The sequence below is a fragment of the Mytilus californianus genome, unplaced genomic scaffold (assembly GCF_021869535.1).
Source record: "Mytilus californianus isolate M0D057914Y unplaced genomic scaffold, xbMytCali1.0.p SCAF_10, whole genome shotgun sequence".
NCBI classification, from domain to species: Eukaryota; Metazoa; Mollusca; class Bivalvia; order Mytilida; family Mytilidae; genus Mytilus; species Mytilus californianus.
Genome location: NW_026262582.1, coordinates 36,425,359 through 36,438,929, shown reverse-complemented (window position 1 = coordinate 36,438,929; position 13,571 = coordinate 36,425,359). Strand labels below are relative to the sequence as shown.

General features: G+C 31.8%; 1 protein-coding gene across 1 annotated transcript in view; it reads right to left on the bottom strand.

The window, feature by feature from the left end:
- Positions 1–2,107: 2,107 nt before the first annotated feature.
- LOC127718043 (next to BRCA1 gene 1 protein-like) overlaps positions 2,108–13,571 on the bottom strand; it is a 32,720-nt gene continuing 21,256 nt past the window's right edge. The window contains exons 17-20 of the mRNA XM_052223937.1: positions 8,197–8,381; positions 6,827–6,987; positions 6,156–6,276; positions 2,108–5,633 (exon numbers count right to left, since the gene is read on the bottom strand). Of these exons, the coding sequence (XP_052079897.1) occupies positions 5,277–5,633; positions 6,156–6,276; positions 6,827–6,987; positions 8,197–8,381 (824 nt within the window). The 3' untranslated portion in view covers positions 2,108–5,276. The remainder of the gene's footprint in view (positions 5,634–6,155; positions 6,277–6,826; positions 6,988–8,196; positions 8,382–13,571) is intronic.

Here is a 13,571-nt window from a genome sequence, read left to right as displayed (position 1 = left end):
GCTTTCCTAACTTTTTAGTTCAATTTGTAAGTGGACCTGATGGTGATATTATGGACATTTTGTAACATACATTTATATTGTTATACAGTGTTGTTACCTGTATATTGTTAAAGGTGGTATGGTTTCTTAACATACAAATTTAGATGCTAACACATCTTCTGGGTTGCTTTGCCACTGTCAATTACCATAATGCAAGTGGACCTGATGGTCATATTATGGACATTTTGTAACATACATTTATATTGTTATACAGTGTTGTTACCTGTATATTGTTGAAGGTGGTATGGTTTCTTAACAACACATGTACAAATTAAGATGCTGACACATATTCTGGGTTGCTTTGCAACTGTCAATTACAAAAATGTATGTAAGTATTTATATATATCAAGGATCTCAGGATGAACTTATTTTACTAGAGCTATTCCCAGTTTACCATGAATGATAAATGTTCTGTGCCTATTTTCCAATCTATCAAGAATCATATGTCCTGAACAGTCAAGTGAAAAAGTCAATATCAAACTTCACCTCCGTTTTGTCATCAGTAACAAAATATTACAATTTGAAAAGCATTGGCTGAATAGTTATTTCATGGAATCGACACACAATTCTTTTTTTCTAATCCATCAAGGACCATAACTCCAGAACAGCAAAAGTGAAAATCTTCAATATCAAATTTGACCTCCATTTTGTCATCAGTAACTACTTATTAAAATTTGAAAAGATTGGTTGAATGGTTCATAAGTTATTGCACGCAGCCGAGCTTTCAAAAGGGATCATTCCTTTGGAAAACCCAGTCAAATGACATTCATGAAGGTTTTGATGATATTCAGGTTTACATACATGTATCACCAAAGATATGAATTTTGATAAAAAACCAGAACTAAAGTCTGCTAATTATAAATCAATACTTTTACTCCCTGAAAAGACCTGCATTCAAGTTTATGTTCTACCTCTTATAGCTTAGATACACATTTTAATATTAAGACATAAAATATAGATAGCGGTATTGGATACGTCTTCATCGCTTTTAAATAAACTATACAAGAAATAAATGGGGAATGTGTCCATGGGACACAGATGATATATCATATAAAGTTATAAAGGGACATAGCTGAAGAACGGTAAAAGTGACTTTACCCAAATTTGTACTTGATCTGAGTTTTGTGGTAATAAGTATTGTGTATAAGTTTCATAACATTTGGTTAAGGCAAACTTAAGTTAGAGAACAGAAACGAAAAATTCAGCATTTTTCCCTTTGTAAAGGGGCATAACTCTAGAACAGTAAAAGTGACACCACCAAAATTCAAACTTGATCTGTACTTTGTAGTAATAAGCGTTGTGTATAAGTTTCATAAGATTTGGTTGAGGCTAACTTAAGAAAGAGAACGGAAACGAAAAATTCAGCAATTTTCCCATTTGTGAAGGGCATAACTCTAGAACGGTTAAAATGAGACTACCAAAATTCAAACTTGATCTGTATTTTGTGGTTATAAGCATTGTGTATAAGTTTCATAACATTTGGTTGAGGCTAACTAAAGTTAGAGATCGGAAACCCAACTTTGGGATGTAAGGATGTACGGACGTAGGAACGTATGTACAAGGGTAAAACTTAACGCTACGGCGGGGGCAAAAAAACTCAAAATCATCCTCTATTTAACAGTTCAAAAATATGACTCCTGAAAGGATGCAGGTACTGATGATAATCTATAAATCCATCTCATTATGTTAAATTAAAATAAATAAAAGAAAATGTGTCCATGAGACATGATTACCCCTGCTCGACAATATGCAAGAGTCAATGTACTAATTCAGACCTATTGCTTTTTTGTTTTCTTTGAAACTTAATGCGAAAAGGCAAATTAAGCATTTTTTTCATTTGTAAAGGGACATCATAACTTCAGAACGGTTAAAGTGATGCTACCCAAATTCGAACTTGATATGGGTTTTTTGGTAATAAGCATCATAAGTATATAAGTTTCATAATATTTGGTGAGGCAAACTAAAGTTAGAAAACGGACACCAATTTCGGGACATACTTGTAGACAAACAAGGGTAAAGGTTGATGACCCCTTCCCCTAGCAGCAGGGGCATGAAAAACACCTGTAGATATATGCAATAATGTTTATTGTTATGAAAGACATTGTAAACATTAAATTAAACACAAAGACTATGTAGACCTGCTATAAATTCTAGATATGCTTTGCTAACTTACTCTATAAATCAACAAAACTATTTTTTCAAGCTTGAAAAATCATTGCCATATTGGGTAATTCACCATTCAAATAAGAAAATATATTTTGCTATCAATACCATTACACTGCATTTAAAAATACCTTTGAAAGTTCCTTAACTTAATAAAGATCAACATATTGTAAACCAAAGTATTTTAGGGGATACATTTTTTTAGCAGTTTGCTGTTTCAAGCAGCCTCCACAGTGATATATTTCCATGATTTTCTAACTTTGTTTTTACTGTATTCATACAGAAGAAGATTAATGTTTGAAATACTTGTGATGATTTACATTTATGTTCTTGCTTTACTCGCAAAAGTTGCAAATTAAATTGTTCTTGAAAATTAGTTGGTTTACAGTAACATGACTGCCATATCTGTAATAAGATCATGAACTCCCAAAGGTCACACACTATTATAACCTATAACCTTTTCATGCTAAGGTCATTTCCACTATCAGTACATACAAACTTATTTCTTTCACTATCAAGGTAAAGTCAAACAGATTAAGTCAATTATTTTCATAAGCTTAGAAAATTCTAAATTTTGCATATAAATTTTCAAAAAATGCAATTAATACAACAAAATTGTAAAAAAACAATGTTTTATGACAGTTTTGGATTTGTTGTGAGGTTAGTTAATAAAATCATTCTACAGCTGAAAATTTAATACAAATAATTGAAGAAGTTGAAAGTTAAATTGACAAATTATAACTTTTTTTTCCATTTATGCATATAGTGTATTACAATGTTAAACATTTCATATACAATTTCATATACAATTGCAGTTTGATTGTCCAAGGTCAAAAGACTATAGACAAAGGTCAAATGATATTTATCAAGAAGATATTTGTTATACATTTGTATCTTAAAAAATATTGTCAGCCCGTTTACATTCAATTTGATATAAGTTAAACTGACAACTGGAGTGTGGAGATTTCAGTGAAGGGGAGATAATCCAAAGATGAAATAAAAAGTTTACACTGATAATACCAAGAAATGAAAGCTACAGATTATCATGAGATTTTTTTTGTAGGAAATGTAATTCTATGTAAATTTGAAATAAATTTTGGTTTAAATTTCTTGACAAAGCCCAACAATACCAACATATGCAAATGTATATACTGTACCTGCAGAAATTAAAGTATGACTTTCCATCATTATTTGACAATCTGTATTGAAAAATACATAGTTAATTCAGAAATTTTTGCTGTGTTTTTATTACTGCAAAAATTGCAGAGTGATATATTTTGCAAATTTTTCAATATTTTTAAACAGTTTTTCCTAAAATTGCAATAATAAATCTTGCATGTCTGTCCATTGCTCAACAAACACAAAAAATGCATGAAAAATTTCTTAATTAACAGAATATAAAGATACATTTTTTGAAAAACATTAACCCAAAAACACATACATCTTCAAACTGACAAATATCTTTAACCTAAGATAACAAATAGTCCTCTATCAAATAAAATGAATATATCTTATGTACAACAGATTCTAGTGATTCACAGATTATTAGTAATTTTTTAAATAACTTGTTCTAAAATTTCTATCTGTGATTTAAAGGACAGGGTTATAAAAGGGTGATCTGTCTGAAAATTTTCAAACTGAATAACATTGTGCACTATACCAACTGTACATGAAAACTGATAAACTGACATTAATATTTGTTTAACTTGTAATAATTGCTGATTATGTATTTAAACAAAATCTCATGATTAATATTTTCATGTAAGTGAACCACTAAGAGCAATATTTATACAAAAATCTTGTTTACATGAAATAGTCTCCCCATTATCACAAAGCACTAATACACAAAATCAATAAATCATAACATTAAAGTCAAAGTATTAATAAAAAATATACATAAAAATCAAATAAGGGGAAATAAATAAACAACAACAAAAAATTAACCAATCACAGAATTCAACATGTATCATAATAATTGTATTTACATATATAAGTTCAAATAAGTAAGCAAGTATATTTTTTTCTAAGAATGATATTTTTTTTCAGGTTTGACTCCTTATCAAACAGAAATACAAATTCAGAAATTACTATAAGTTTTTATTTTTATTTTCAAGGATGGTTCCTGACATTAAAAAAATGAATGGAGAGAATTCTTATTTCAACTTCCTGAAAAAAATTTGGGCTTGGAAAGAAAGATAATTCTGTATTCATTCATGACACAAAATGTGTACATAAATTTGTACAAAATCAACAGCCAAGGAAAAGTGTGTTATTGCTGTACTTCATCAAAACTCATCTATCATCTAGTGCAGATATACTGGTTTTAGGTGTACCGGACTTTAAAATGACATCACACAGTCTCCTATTAATCTTACAATTGTTTTTGGTGAAGGAAAAACACGAAACTAAGGTATCATAACAATTGCATTAATAATGTTGTGAAGATAGTTGCATGTCATGTGTATACACAACACAAAATATAACATTTTATTATCAAGCTACATGTACATTCGTAGCCCAATATGCATAATGAGAGACAAACCTTCAATCAACAAAGAATAAAACAAATATTTTCCTACATATTTTCTTAAATAAAACCATAAGTAAAATTAAACATTTTTCTTTTTAAAGGTCAACCATTTGACCTTCTACTTTCGACAACAATGGAAAAAATATTTTGAATACAAACTTTTCAAGAATTATAACATTCTTGACACCATTTAATAATGAAACTTTTTAGAACATAAATACTATTAAATAGATGGAATCAAAGATATGCAAGAGAAAAAATACAATTTAAGCTAATTTTTAGATATTTTATGTACATGTATCACTTTTACATAAATTATAAATTGTAGAAGAAATTCCACAAATTCCTTAAAATTTTATCAATAAAGATAAAATAAAAAAAATGGCAAAGATAAACTGTTGAACACTATTTTTAAAAATAAAAGACAAAATAAGTGTTCAAAAAATTATATAACACGAAGTTCTTGTCACACTCCATATTTCTATGCATCCACTGATTTTAAGCAAATTCTATAAACTGAGCCAGTTTCCATAGTAACGGCAAACTAATGTCTCTGTGCCATCCAATCATTTTCTGTTGTTGACAACAATTCTTGTACAACAGTCTCCACATCATCGTTATGTTTTTTCAGAAGTTTTTCGTTCAATTCACGATTGCAAAATCCCATTTCTTTAAGCTTAGCCATTGGTCCTGCTTCTTTTGGAGGTTGCCATTTGTCGCTATTAGGTTTCCACTCAGATTTTGGTGGTTTGTAATCAGCATTTGGCGCTTTCCATGGTTCTGTTTCTTTACTAGCTTCATTTTTTGGTTTCCAGTCAGATTGTGGTGGTTTAAAGTCGCTCTCTTTAGGTTTCCATGACGATGTTGGAGGTTTGTAACCGTTTGTTTTTCCACCAGCACTCTGCAGAAGATAACATCACAATATACTAATTAAAGTTACCAGAACATCTCTTTAAATAAATTGGAAAAAAAAACTTAGCATATTGACTGTACTTCAGTTGTCATAAGAATATTTAGATTTTGACATATTGATTGATTAGTTGATTGTTGGTATTTAATGTCACTTTAACCACTCTTGGCTATAAAGTGGTGGTCAAGATTTTAATTGTGGATGAAGCTGGAGTGGCTAGAGAGAACCAGGATCTTCGACTGCAGTGTCTGGATATTTTCTTTGGCCACAATCAAACTTTTAACACAAGTTCAGTAAAGCAGAAATAAACTTTGACCTATCTTCCTGACCTACTTAGTAAGTTCTGGACTGCAATGTATGGAAACATTATTTTGGCCATCATATAAACTTTTAACACAAGTTTAGTAAGGCAAAAATAAACTTTCACCTAACATCCTGACCTAACTGGTATGCTTGCATGTATAAAAAGGTTCTTTGACCGTAAATAAACTTTGACCTTACATCCTGACCTACCTGGTAAGTTCTTGCCTGCCAAGTGTAGAAAACTTCTTTGGCTGTAGTATAGGCATTAGCAGCAGCTTTGTTGGCAGCTTTTACTGCAGTGTGCATGATCTGATTCACAAGTTCTGCTGGTCTGTAAAAAAAGAAGAAAAGCATGAACTTCTAGCCAGCCACCCTTATAGAGCTACATAAATGATAAATGCATAGACTTTTCACAAGTATCAGTCCAAACGTTGGCTAATTAGGGGCCCCCTTTTTCAAAATTCTAGATCTGCAAAAGGACAGAGATTATATGAAAAGTGGAACACCAATGGACTAAAATTTATGTTATATATACTCTTTATTAAGGCACAAACACTCTGATGAAAAAATACTTTTTGTTTTAAAAGCATGCACACGTTCCAGATGTTGACCTGAAAGCAATCAAACTCGAAACAGGTACAGAAAACATGCCTGTTACTTGTACATTTTGTATCTTCCAGTTTAAGTGGTTCTTTTTATGCTATTTTTTTTCAAGAAACTGCTAGAGAAGAACATCTTTATAGCCACCTTTAAACAAAATATTTGTGGTGTTTTTCCTTTTTCTTAACATTTGTGATACTGCAATTTTTGTGAAGTATATAATTTTTCTTCTATTTTTGTTTCCTACAACCTACCCTATGTATAAAAATTCATACATGTACCTTTGTTCATGTTGTTTATCCTCTTGTGATTCCATTGCAGTGGCTCCCTCTGGTTGTGTTGTTACAACAGGGGAAGTTACTTCTTCCTTTTTGTCTGCTTGTCCAGGATGTTGAGTGATTTCTACAACTTTGGTTTCTTCACTGTCAGTTTCACTTGCACTCTAAAATAAAAATCGTTATAAAATTATCGACCCAGAAGACCAATTTTTACCGAAACTTGTCAATATAAACTGTTAAGTGGGACACGATGGTAATCAGGAAGTTGAGGTTTTATGATTCATAAGAAAAATAACTAGACGTCTGAGAAAAGTATAAATAGACACATCTGCAAATGAAATAATCAAAAGCATATTCAAACAAGAATGTGTCCATAGTACATGGATGCCCCACTCGCACTATCATTTTCTATGTTCAGTGGACCGTGAAATTGGGGTCAAAACTCTAATTTGGCATTAAAATTAGAAAGATCATATCATAGGGAACATGTGTACTAAGTTTCAAGTTGATTGGACTTCAACTTCATCAAAAACTACCTTGACCAAAAACTTTAACCTGAAGTGGGACAGACTGACAAACAGACGGACGAACGAATGAACGCACAGACCGAAATACATAATGTCCCTCTACTTTCGTAGGTGGGGCATATAAAAAGCCTTGTTTTCAATTTAACATGTATAGGTAGATTTGATTGTTACTTGTCTATCCCTGAATGGTATATGGTCAATTTTAATGTTTCCTGTGATATCTTATAAAATTGGCACAACTAACAGATGCTCCCCGAAACCCCACATTTACTTATAGAAATATTTTTATAAAAAAATTCATCCAATATAGAAATTGCCAATTTTTTATTGTTTTGGTTTAAACAATATTTATTCAATAAATCAAATCAGGATTTATGTAAGATAATACATTATAAACAATTGGATCCAGAAACAAGGAACACTGATCATTTTAATCTGTCTTAAAATATATATTTTTACATTTTTACCATTTTTAACGATTTTTCTGTTTTTGTTTTTTCAATGTAAAACTTTTTCACAGAAAACTGATTGGTTGACACTTATGAAAATGCAAATTAATAACAAAACAAATCTAGATGTGTCAGAACCACACGAATGGCCCCACTCGCCACTTTTCAAAGTACAAAGCCCGTAATTTCAACAAAAAACAGTAGAGTGGAACCAAATGTAAACCCGATCTGTAACTCATCATAGTAGACTCACATACTAAAAATTAGCTCAATATCTAAAGGCTTTTAGAAAATAGTCAGTATAACTGTTCTTTGCAGAATGATGGAATAATTGACAAGGGTACAAATATTTAATATATGGCCCAACCACTAATAATCTCAAAACATTTTTACATACAACAAGATTATCCTTTTCCACTGATTCTGTTCCAAGTAAATCATCAAGATCAGAATCTTTCTTAATTATGGCTGTTTCTTCTACTTCCTGTGGCGGCATGGCTACAGCTTCTGGCTCCAAAGGGGGCGTGGCTATGGTGCCAGATGTAGTTAGTATATCATCTACAGATACTCTGGTCTGTTCATCTGAAGGATAAAAAAAATATTTTATTTAGAAAATAATGAAAGTGGTGAATGAACAAAATTAATTAATTATACTTTACACCATTTATCTAAGAAATGTGTATGTCTCAAACAATAACCTGTTATATGAATAAGTATTAATAATAAATTTTCTGTTTTTTTGTCACCTAAATTACAGTTTGATTAAAAACAAGCATTCTGAGATTATTGCATGGCAATACATAGTCCCCTACTGGTGAAAAATTCTTTGTACTTGAACAACTAACTTGATCTATAACTTGTCATGGGGTTAAACTATATGACGAATATCAAATCAATATCTTCAAGCATGACGAAAAAAAATTGGAAAACTGATTATTTGCGTCACAATCCTCCGACCAGAAAAAAATTCAAACTTGATCTGTAACTGGTCATGATAAACCTACCAGGTATATACCAAAAATCAAATCAATATCTTCAAGCACAAGAAAATAAATGTGGACACAGATGATGCCCCCGCTTGCATATCATAAAATTATAAACGGACATAACTGAAGAACGGTAAAAGTGACCATACCCAAATTTGTACTTGATCTGAGTTTTGTGGTAATAAGTATTGTGTATAAGTTTCAAAACATTTGGTTGAGGCAAACTTAAGTTAGAGAACAGAAACGAAAAATTCAGCAATTTTTCCATTTGTAAAGGGGCATAACTCTAGAATGGTTAAAGTGACACCACCATAATTCAAACTTGATCTGTATTTTGTGGTAATAAGCATTGTGTATAAGTTTCATAGCATTTGGTTGATGTAAATTAAAGTTAGAGAACGGAAACGATAAAATTCAGTAATATTTCCATTTATAAAGGGGCATAACTCTAGAACTCTTAAAGTGACACCACCATAATTCAAACTTGATCTGTATTTTGTGGTAATAAGCATTGTGTTTAAGTTTCAAAGCATTTGGTTGAGGCATACTTCAGTTAGAGAAAGGAAACAAAAAATTCAGCAATTTTTCCCTTTGTTAAGGGGCATAACTCTAGAATGGTTCAAGTGACCTCACATTAATTCAAACTTGATCTGTATTTTGTGGTAATAAGCATTGTGTATAAGTTTCATAGCATTTGGTTAATGCAAACTAAAGTAAGAGAACGGAAATGAAAAATTCAGCAATTTTTCCCTTTGTAAAGGGGCATAACTCTAGAACGGTTCAAGTGAGCCCACCAAAATTCAAACTTGATCTGTATTTTGTGGTAATAAGCATTGTGTATAAGTTCCATAGCATTTGGTTGATGTAAATTAAAGTTAGAGAACGGAAACGATAAAATTCAGTAATATTTCCATTTGTAAAGGGGCATAACTCTAGAAAGCTTAAAGTGACACCACCATAATTCAAACTTGATCTGTATTTTGTGGTAATAAGCATTGTGTTTAAGTTTCAAAGCATTTGGTTGAGGCATACTTCAGTTAGAGAACGGAAACGAAAAATTCAGCAATTTTTCCATTTGTAAAGGGGCATAACTCTAGAATGGTTCAAGTGACCCCACCATAATTCAAACTTGATCTGTATTTTGTGGTAATAAGCATTGTGTATAAGTTTCATAGCATTTGGTTAATGCAAACTAAAGTAAGAGAACGGAAATGAAAAATTCAGCAATTTTTCCCTTTGTAAAGGGGCATAACTCTAGAACGGTTAAAGTGACCCCACCAAAATTCAAACTTGATCTGTATTTTGTGGTAATAAGCATTGTGTTTAAGTTTCAAAGCATTTGGTTGAGGCATACTTCAGTTAGAGAACGGAAACGAAAAATTCAGCAATTTTTCCCTTTGTAAAGGGGCATAACTCTAGAATGGTTCAAGTGACCCCACCATAATTCAAACTTGATCTGTATTTTGTGGTAATAAGCATTGTGTATAAGTTTCATAGCATTTGGTTCATGCAAACTAAAGTAAGAGAACGGAAACGAAAAATTCAGCAATTTTTCCCTTTGTAAAGGGGCATAACTCTAGAACGGTTGAAGTGACCCCACCAAAATTCAAACTTGATCTGTATTTTGTGGTAATAAGCATTGTGTATAAGTTTCATAGCATTTGGTTGATGTAAATTAAAGTTAGAGAATGGAAACGATAAAATTCAGTTATATTTCCATTTGTAAAGGGGCATAACTCTAGAAAGCTTAAAGTGACACCACCATAATTCAAACTTGATCTGTATTTTGTGGTAATAAGCATTGTGTATAAGTTTCAAAGCATTTGGTTGAGGCATACTTCAGTTAGAGAATGGAAACGAAAAATTCAGCAATTTTTCCCTTTGTAAAGGGGCATAACTCTAGAATGGTTCAAGTGACCCCACCATAATTCAAACTTGATCTGTATTTTGTGGTAATAAGCATTGTGTATAAGTTTCATAGCATTTGGTTAATGCAAACTAAAGTAAGAGAACGGAAACGAAAAATTCAGCAATTTTTCCCTTTGTAAAGGGGCATAACTCTAGAATGGTTCAAGTGACCCCACCATAATTCAAACTTGATCTGTATTTTGTGGTAATAAGCATTGTGTATAAGTTACATAGCATTTGGTTAATGCAAACTAAAGTAAGAGAATGGAAACGAAAAATTCAGCAATTTTTCCCTTTGTAAAGGGGCATAACTCTAGAATGGTTCAAGTGACCCCACCATAATTCAAACTTGATCTGTATTTTGTGGTAATAAGCATTGTGTATAAGTTCCATAGCATTTGGTTAATGCAAACTAAAGTAAGAGAACGGAAATGAAAAATTCAGCAATTTTTCCCTTTGTAAAGGGGCATAACTCTAGAACAGTTAAAGTGACCCCACCAAAATTCAAACTTGATCTGTATTTTGTGGTAATAAGCATTGTGTTTAAGTTTCAAAGCATTTGGTTGAGGCATACTTCAGTTAGAGAACGGAAACGAAAAATTCAGCAATTTTTCCCTTTGTAAAGGGGCATAACTCTAGAATGGTTCAAGTGACCCCACCATAATTCAAACTTGATCTGTATTTTGTGGTAATAAGCATTGTGTATAAGTTTCATAGCATTTGGTTCATGCAAACTAAAGTAAGAGAACGGAAACGAAAAATTCAGCAATTTTTCCCTTTGTAAAGGGGCATAACTCTAGAACGGTTGAAGTGACCCCACCAAAATTCAAACTTGATCTGTATTTTGTGGTAATAAGCATTGTGTATAAGTTTCATAGCATTTGGTTGATGTAAATTAAAGTTAGAGAATGGAAACGATAAAATTCAGTTATATTTCCATTTGTAAAGGGGCATAACTCTAGAAAGCTTAAAGTGACACCACCATAATTCAAACTTGATCTGTATTTTGTGGTAATAAGCATTGTGTATAAGTTTCAAAGCATTTGGTTGAGGCATACTTCAGTTAGAGAAAGGAAACAAAAAATTCAGCAATTTTTCCCTTTGTTAAGGGGCATAACTCTAGAATGGTTCAAGTGACCTCACATTAATTCAAACTTGATCTGTATTTTGTGGTAATAAGCATTGTGTATAAGTTTCATAGCATTTGGTTAATGCAAACTAAAGTAAGAGAACGGAAATGAAAAATTCAGCAATTTTTCCCTTTGTAAAGGGGCATAACTCTAGAACGGTTCAAGTGAGCCCACCAAAATTCAAACTTGATCTGTATTTTGTGGTAATAAGCATTGTGTATAAGTTCCATAGCATTTGGTTGATGTAAATTAAAGTTAGAGAACGGAAACGATAAAATTCAGTAATATTTCCATTTGTAAAGGGGCATAACTCTAGAAAGCTTAAAGTGACACCACCATAATTCAAACTTGATCTGTATTTTGTGGTAATAAGCATTGTGTTTAAGTTTCAAAGCATTTGGTTGAGGCATACTTCAGTTAGAGAACGGAAACGAAAAATTCAGCAATTTTTCCATTTGTAAAGGGGCATAACTCTAGAATGGTTCAAGTGACCCCACCATAATTCAAACTTGATCTGTATTTTGTGGTAATAAGCATTGTGTATAAGTTTCATAGCATTTGGTTAATGCAAACTAAAGTAAGAGAACGGAAATGAAAAATTCAGCAATTTTTCCCTTTGTAAAGGGGCATAACTCTAGAACGGTTAAAGTGACCCCACCAAAATTCAAACTTGATCTGTATTTTGTGGTAATAAGCATTGTGTTTAAGTTTCAAAGCATTTGGTTGAGGCATACTTCAGTTAGAGAACGGAAACGAAAAATTCAGCAATTTTTCCCTTTGTAAAGGGGCATAACTCTAGAATGGTTCAAGTGACCCCACCATAATTCAAACTTGATCTGTATTTTGTGGTAATAAGCATTGTGTATAAGTTTCATAGCATTTGGTTCATGCAAACTAAAGTAAGAGAACGGAAACGAAAAATTCAGCAATTTTTCCCTTTGTAAAGGGGCATAACTCTAGAACGGTTGAAGTGACCCCACCAAAATTCAAACTTGATCTGTATTTTGTGGTAATAAGCATTGTGTATAAGTTTCATAGCATTTGGTTGATGTAAATTAAAGTTAGAGAATGGAAACGATCAAATTCAGTTATATTTCCATTTGTAAAGGGGCATAACTCTAGAAAGCTTAAAGTGACACCACCATAATTCAAACTTGATCTGTATTTTGTGGTAATAAGCATTGTGTATAAGTTTCAAAGCATTTGGTTGAGGCATACTTCAGTTAGAGAATGGAAACGAAAAATTCAGCAATTTTTCCCTTTGTAAAGGGGCATAACTCTAGAATGGTTCAAGTGACCCCACCATAATTCAAACTTGATCTGTATTTTGTGGTAATAAGCATTGTGTATAAGTTTCATAGCATTTGGTTAATGCAAACTAAAGTAAGAGAACGGAAACGAAAAATTCAGCAATTTTTCCCTTTGTAAAGGGGCATAACTCTAGAATGGTTCAAGTGACCCCATCATAATTCAAACTTGATCTGTATTTTGTGGTAATAAGCATTGTGTATAAGTTACATAGCATTTGGTTAATGCAAACTAAAGTAAGAGAACGGAAACGAAAAATTCAGCAATTTTTCCCTTTGTAAAGGGGCATAACTCTAGAATGGTTCAAGTGACCCCACCATAATTCAAACTTGATCTGTATTTTGTGGTAATAAGCATTGTGTATAAGTTTCATAGCATTTGGTTAATGCAAACTAAAGTAAGAGAACGGAAATGAAAAATTCAGCAATTTTTCCCTTTGT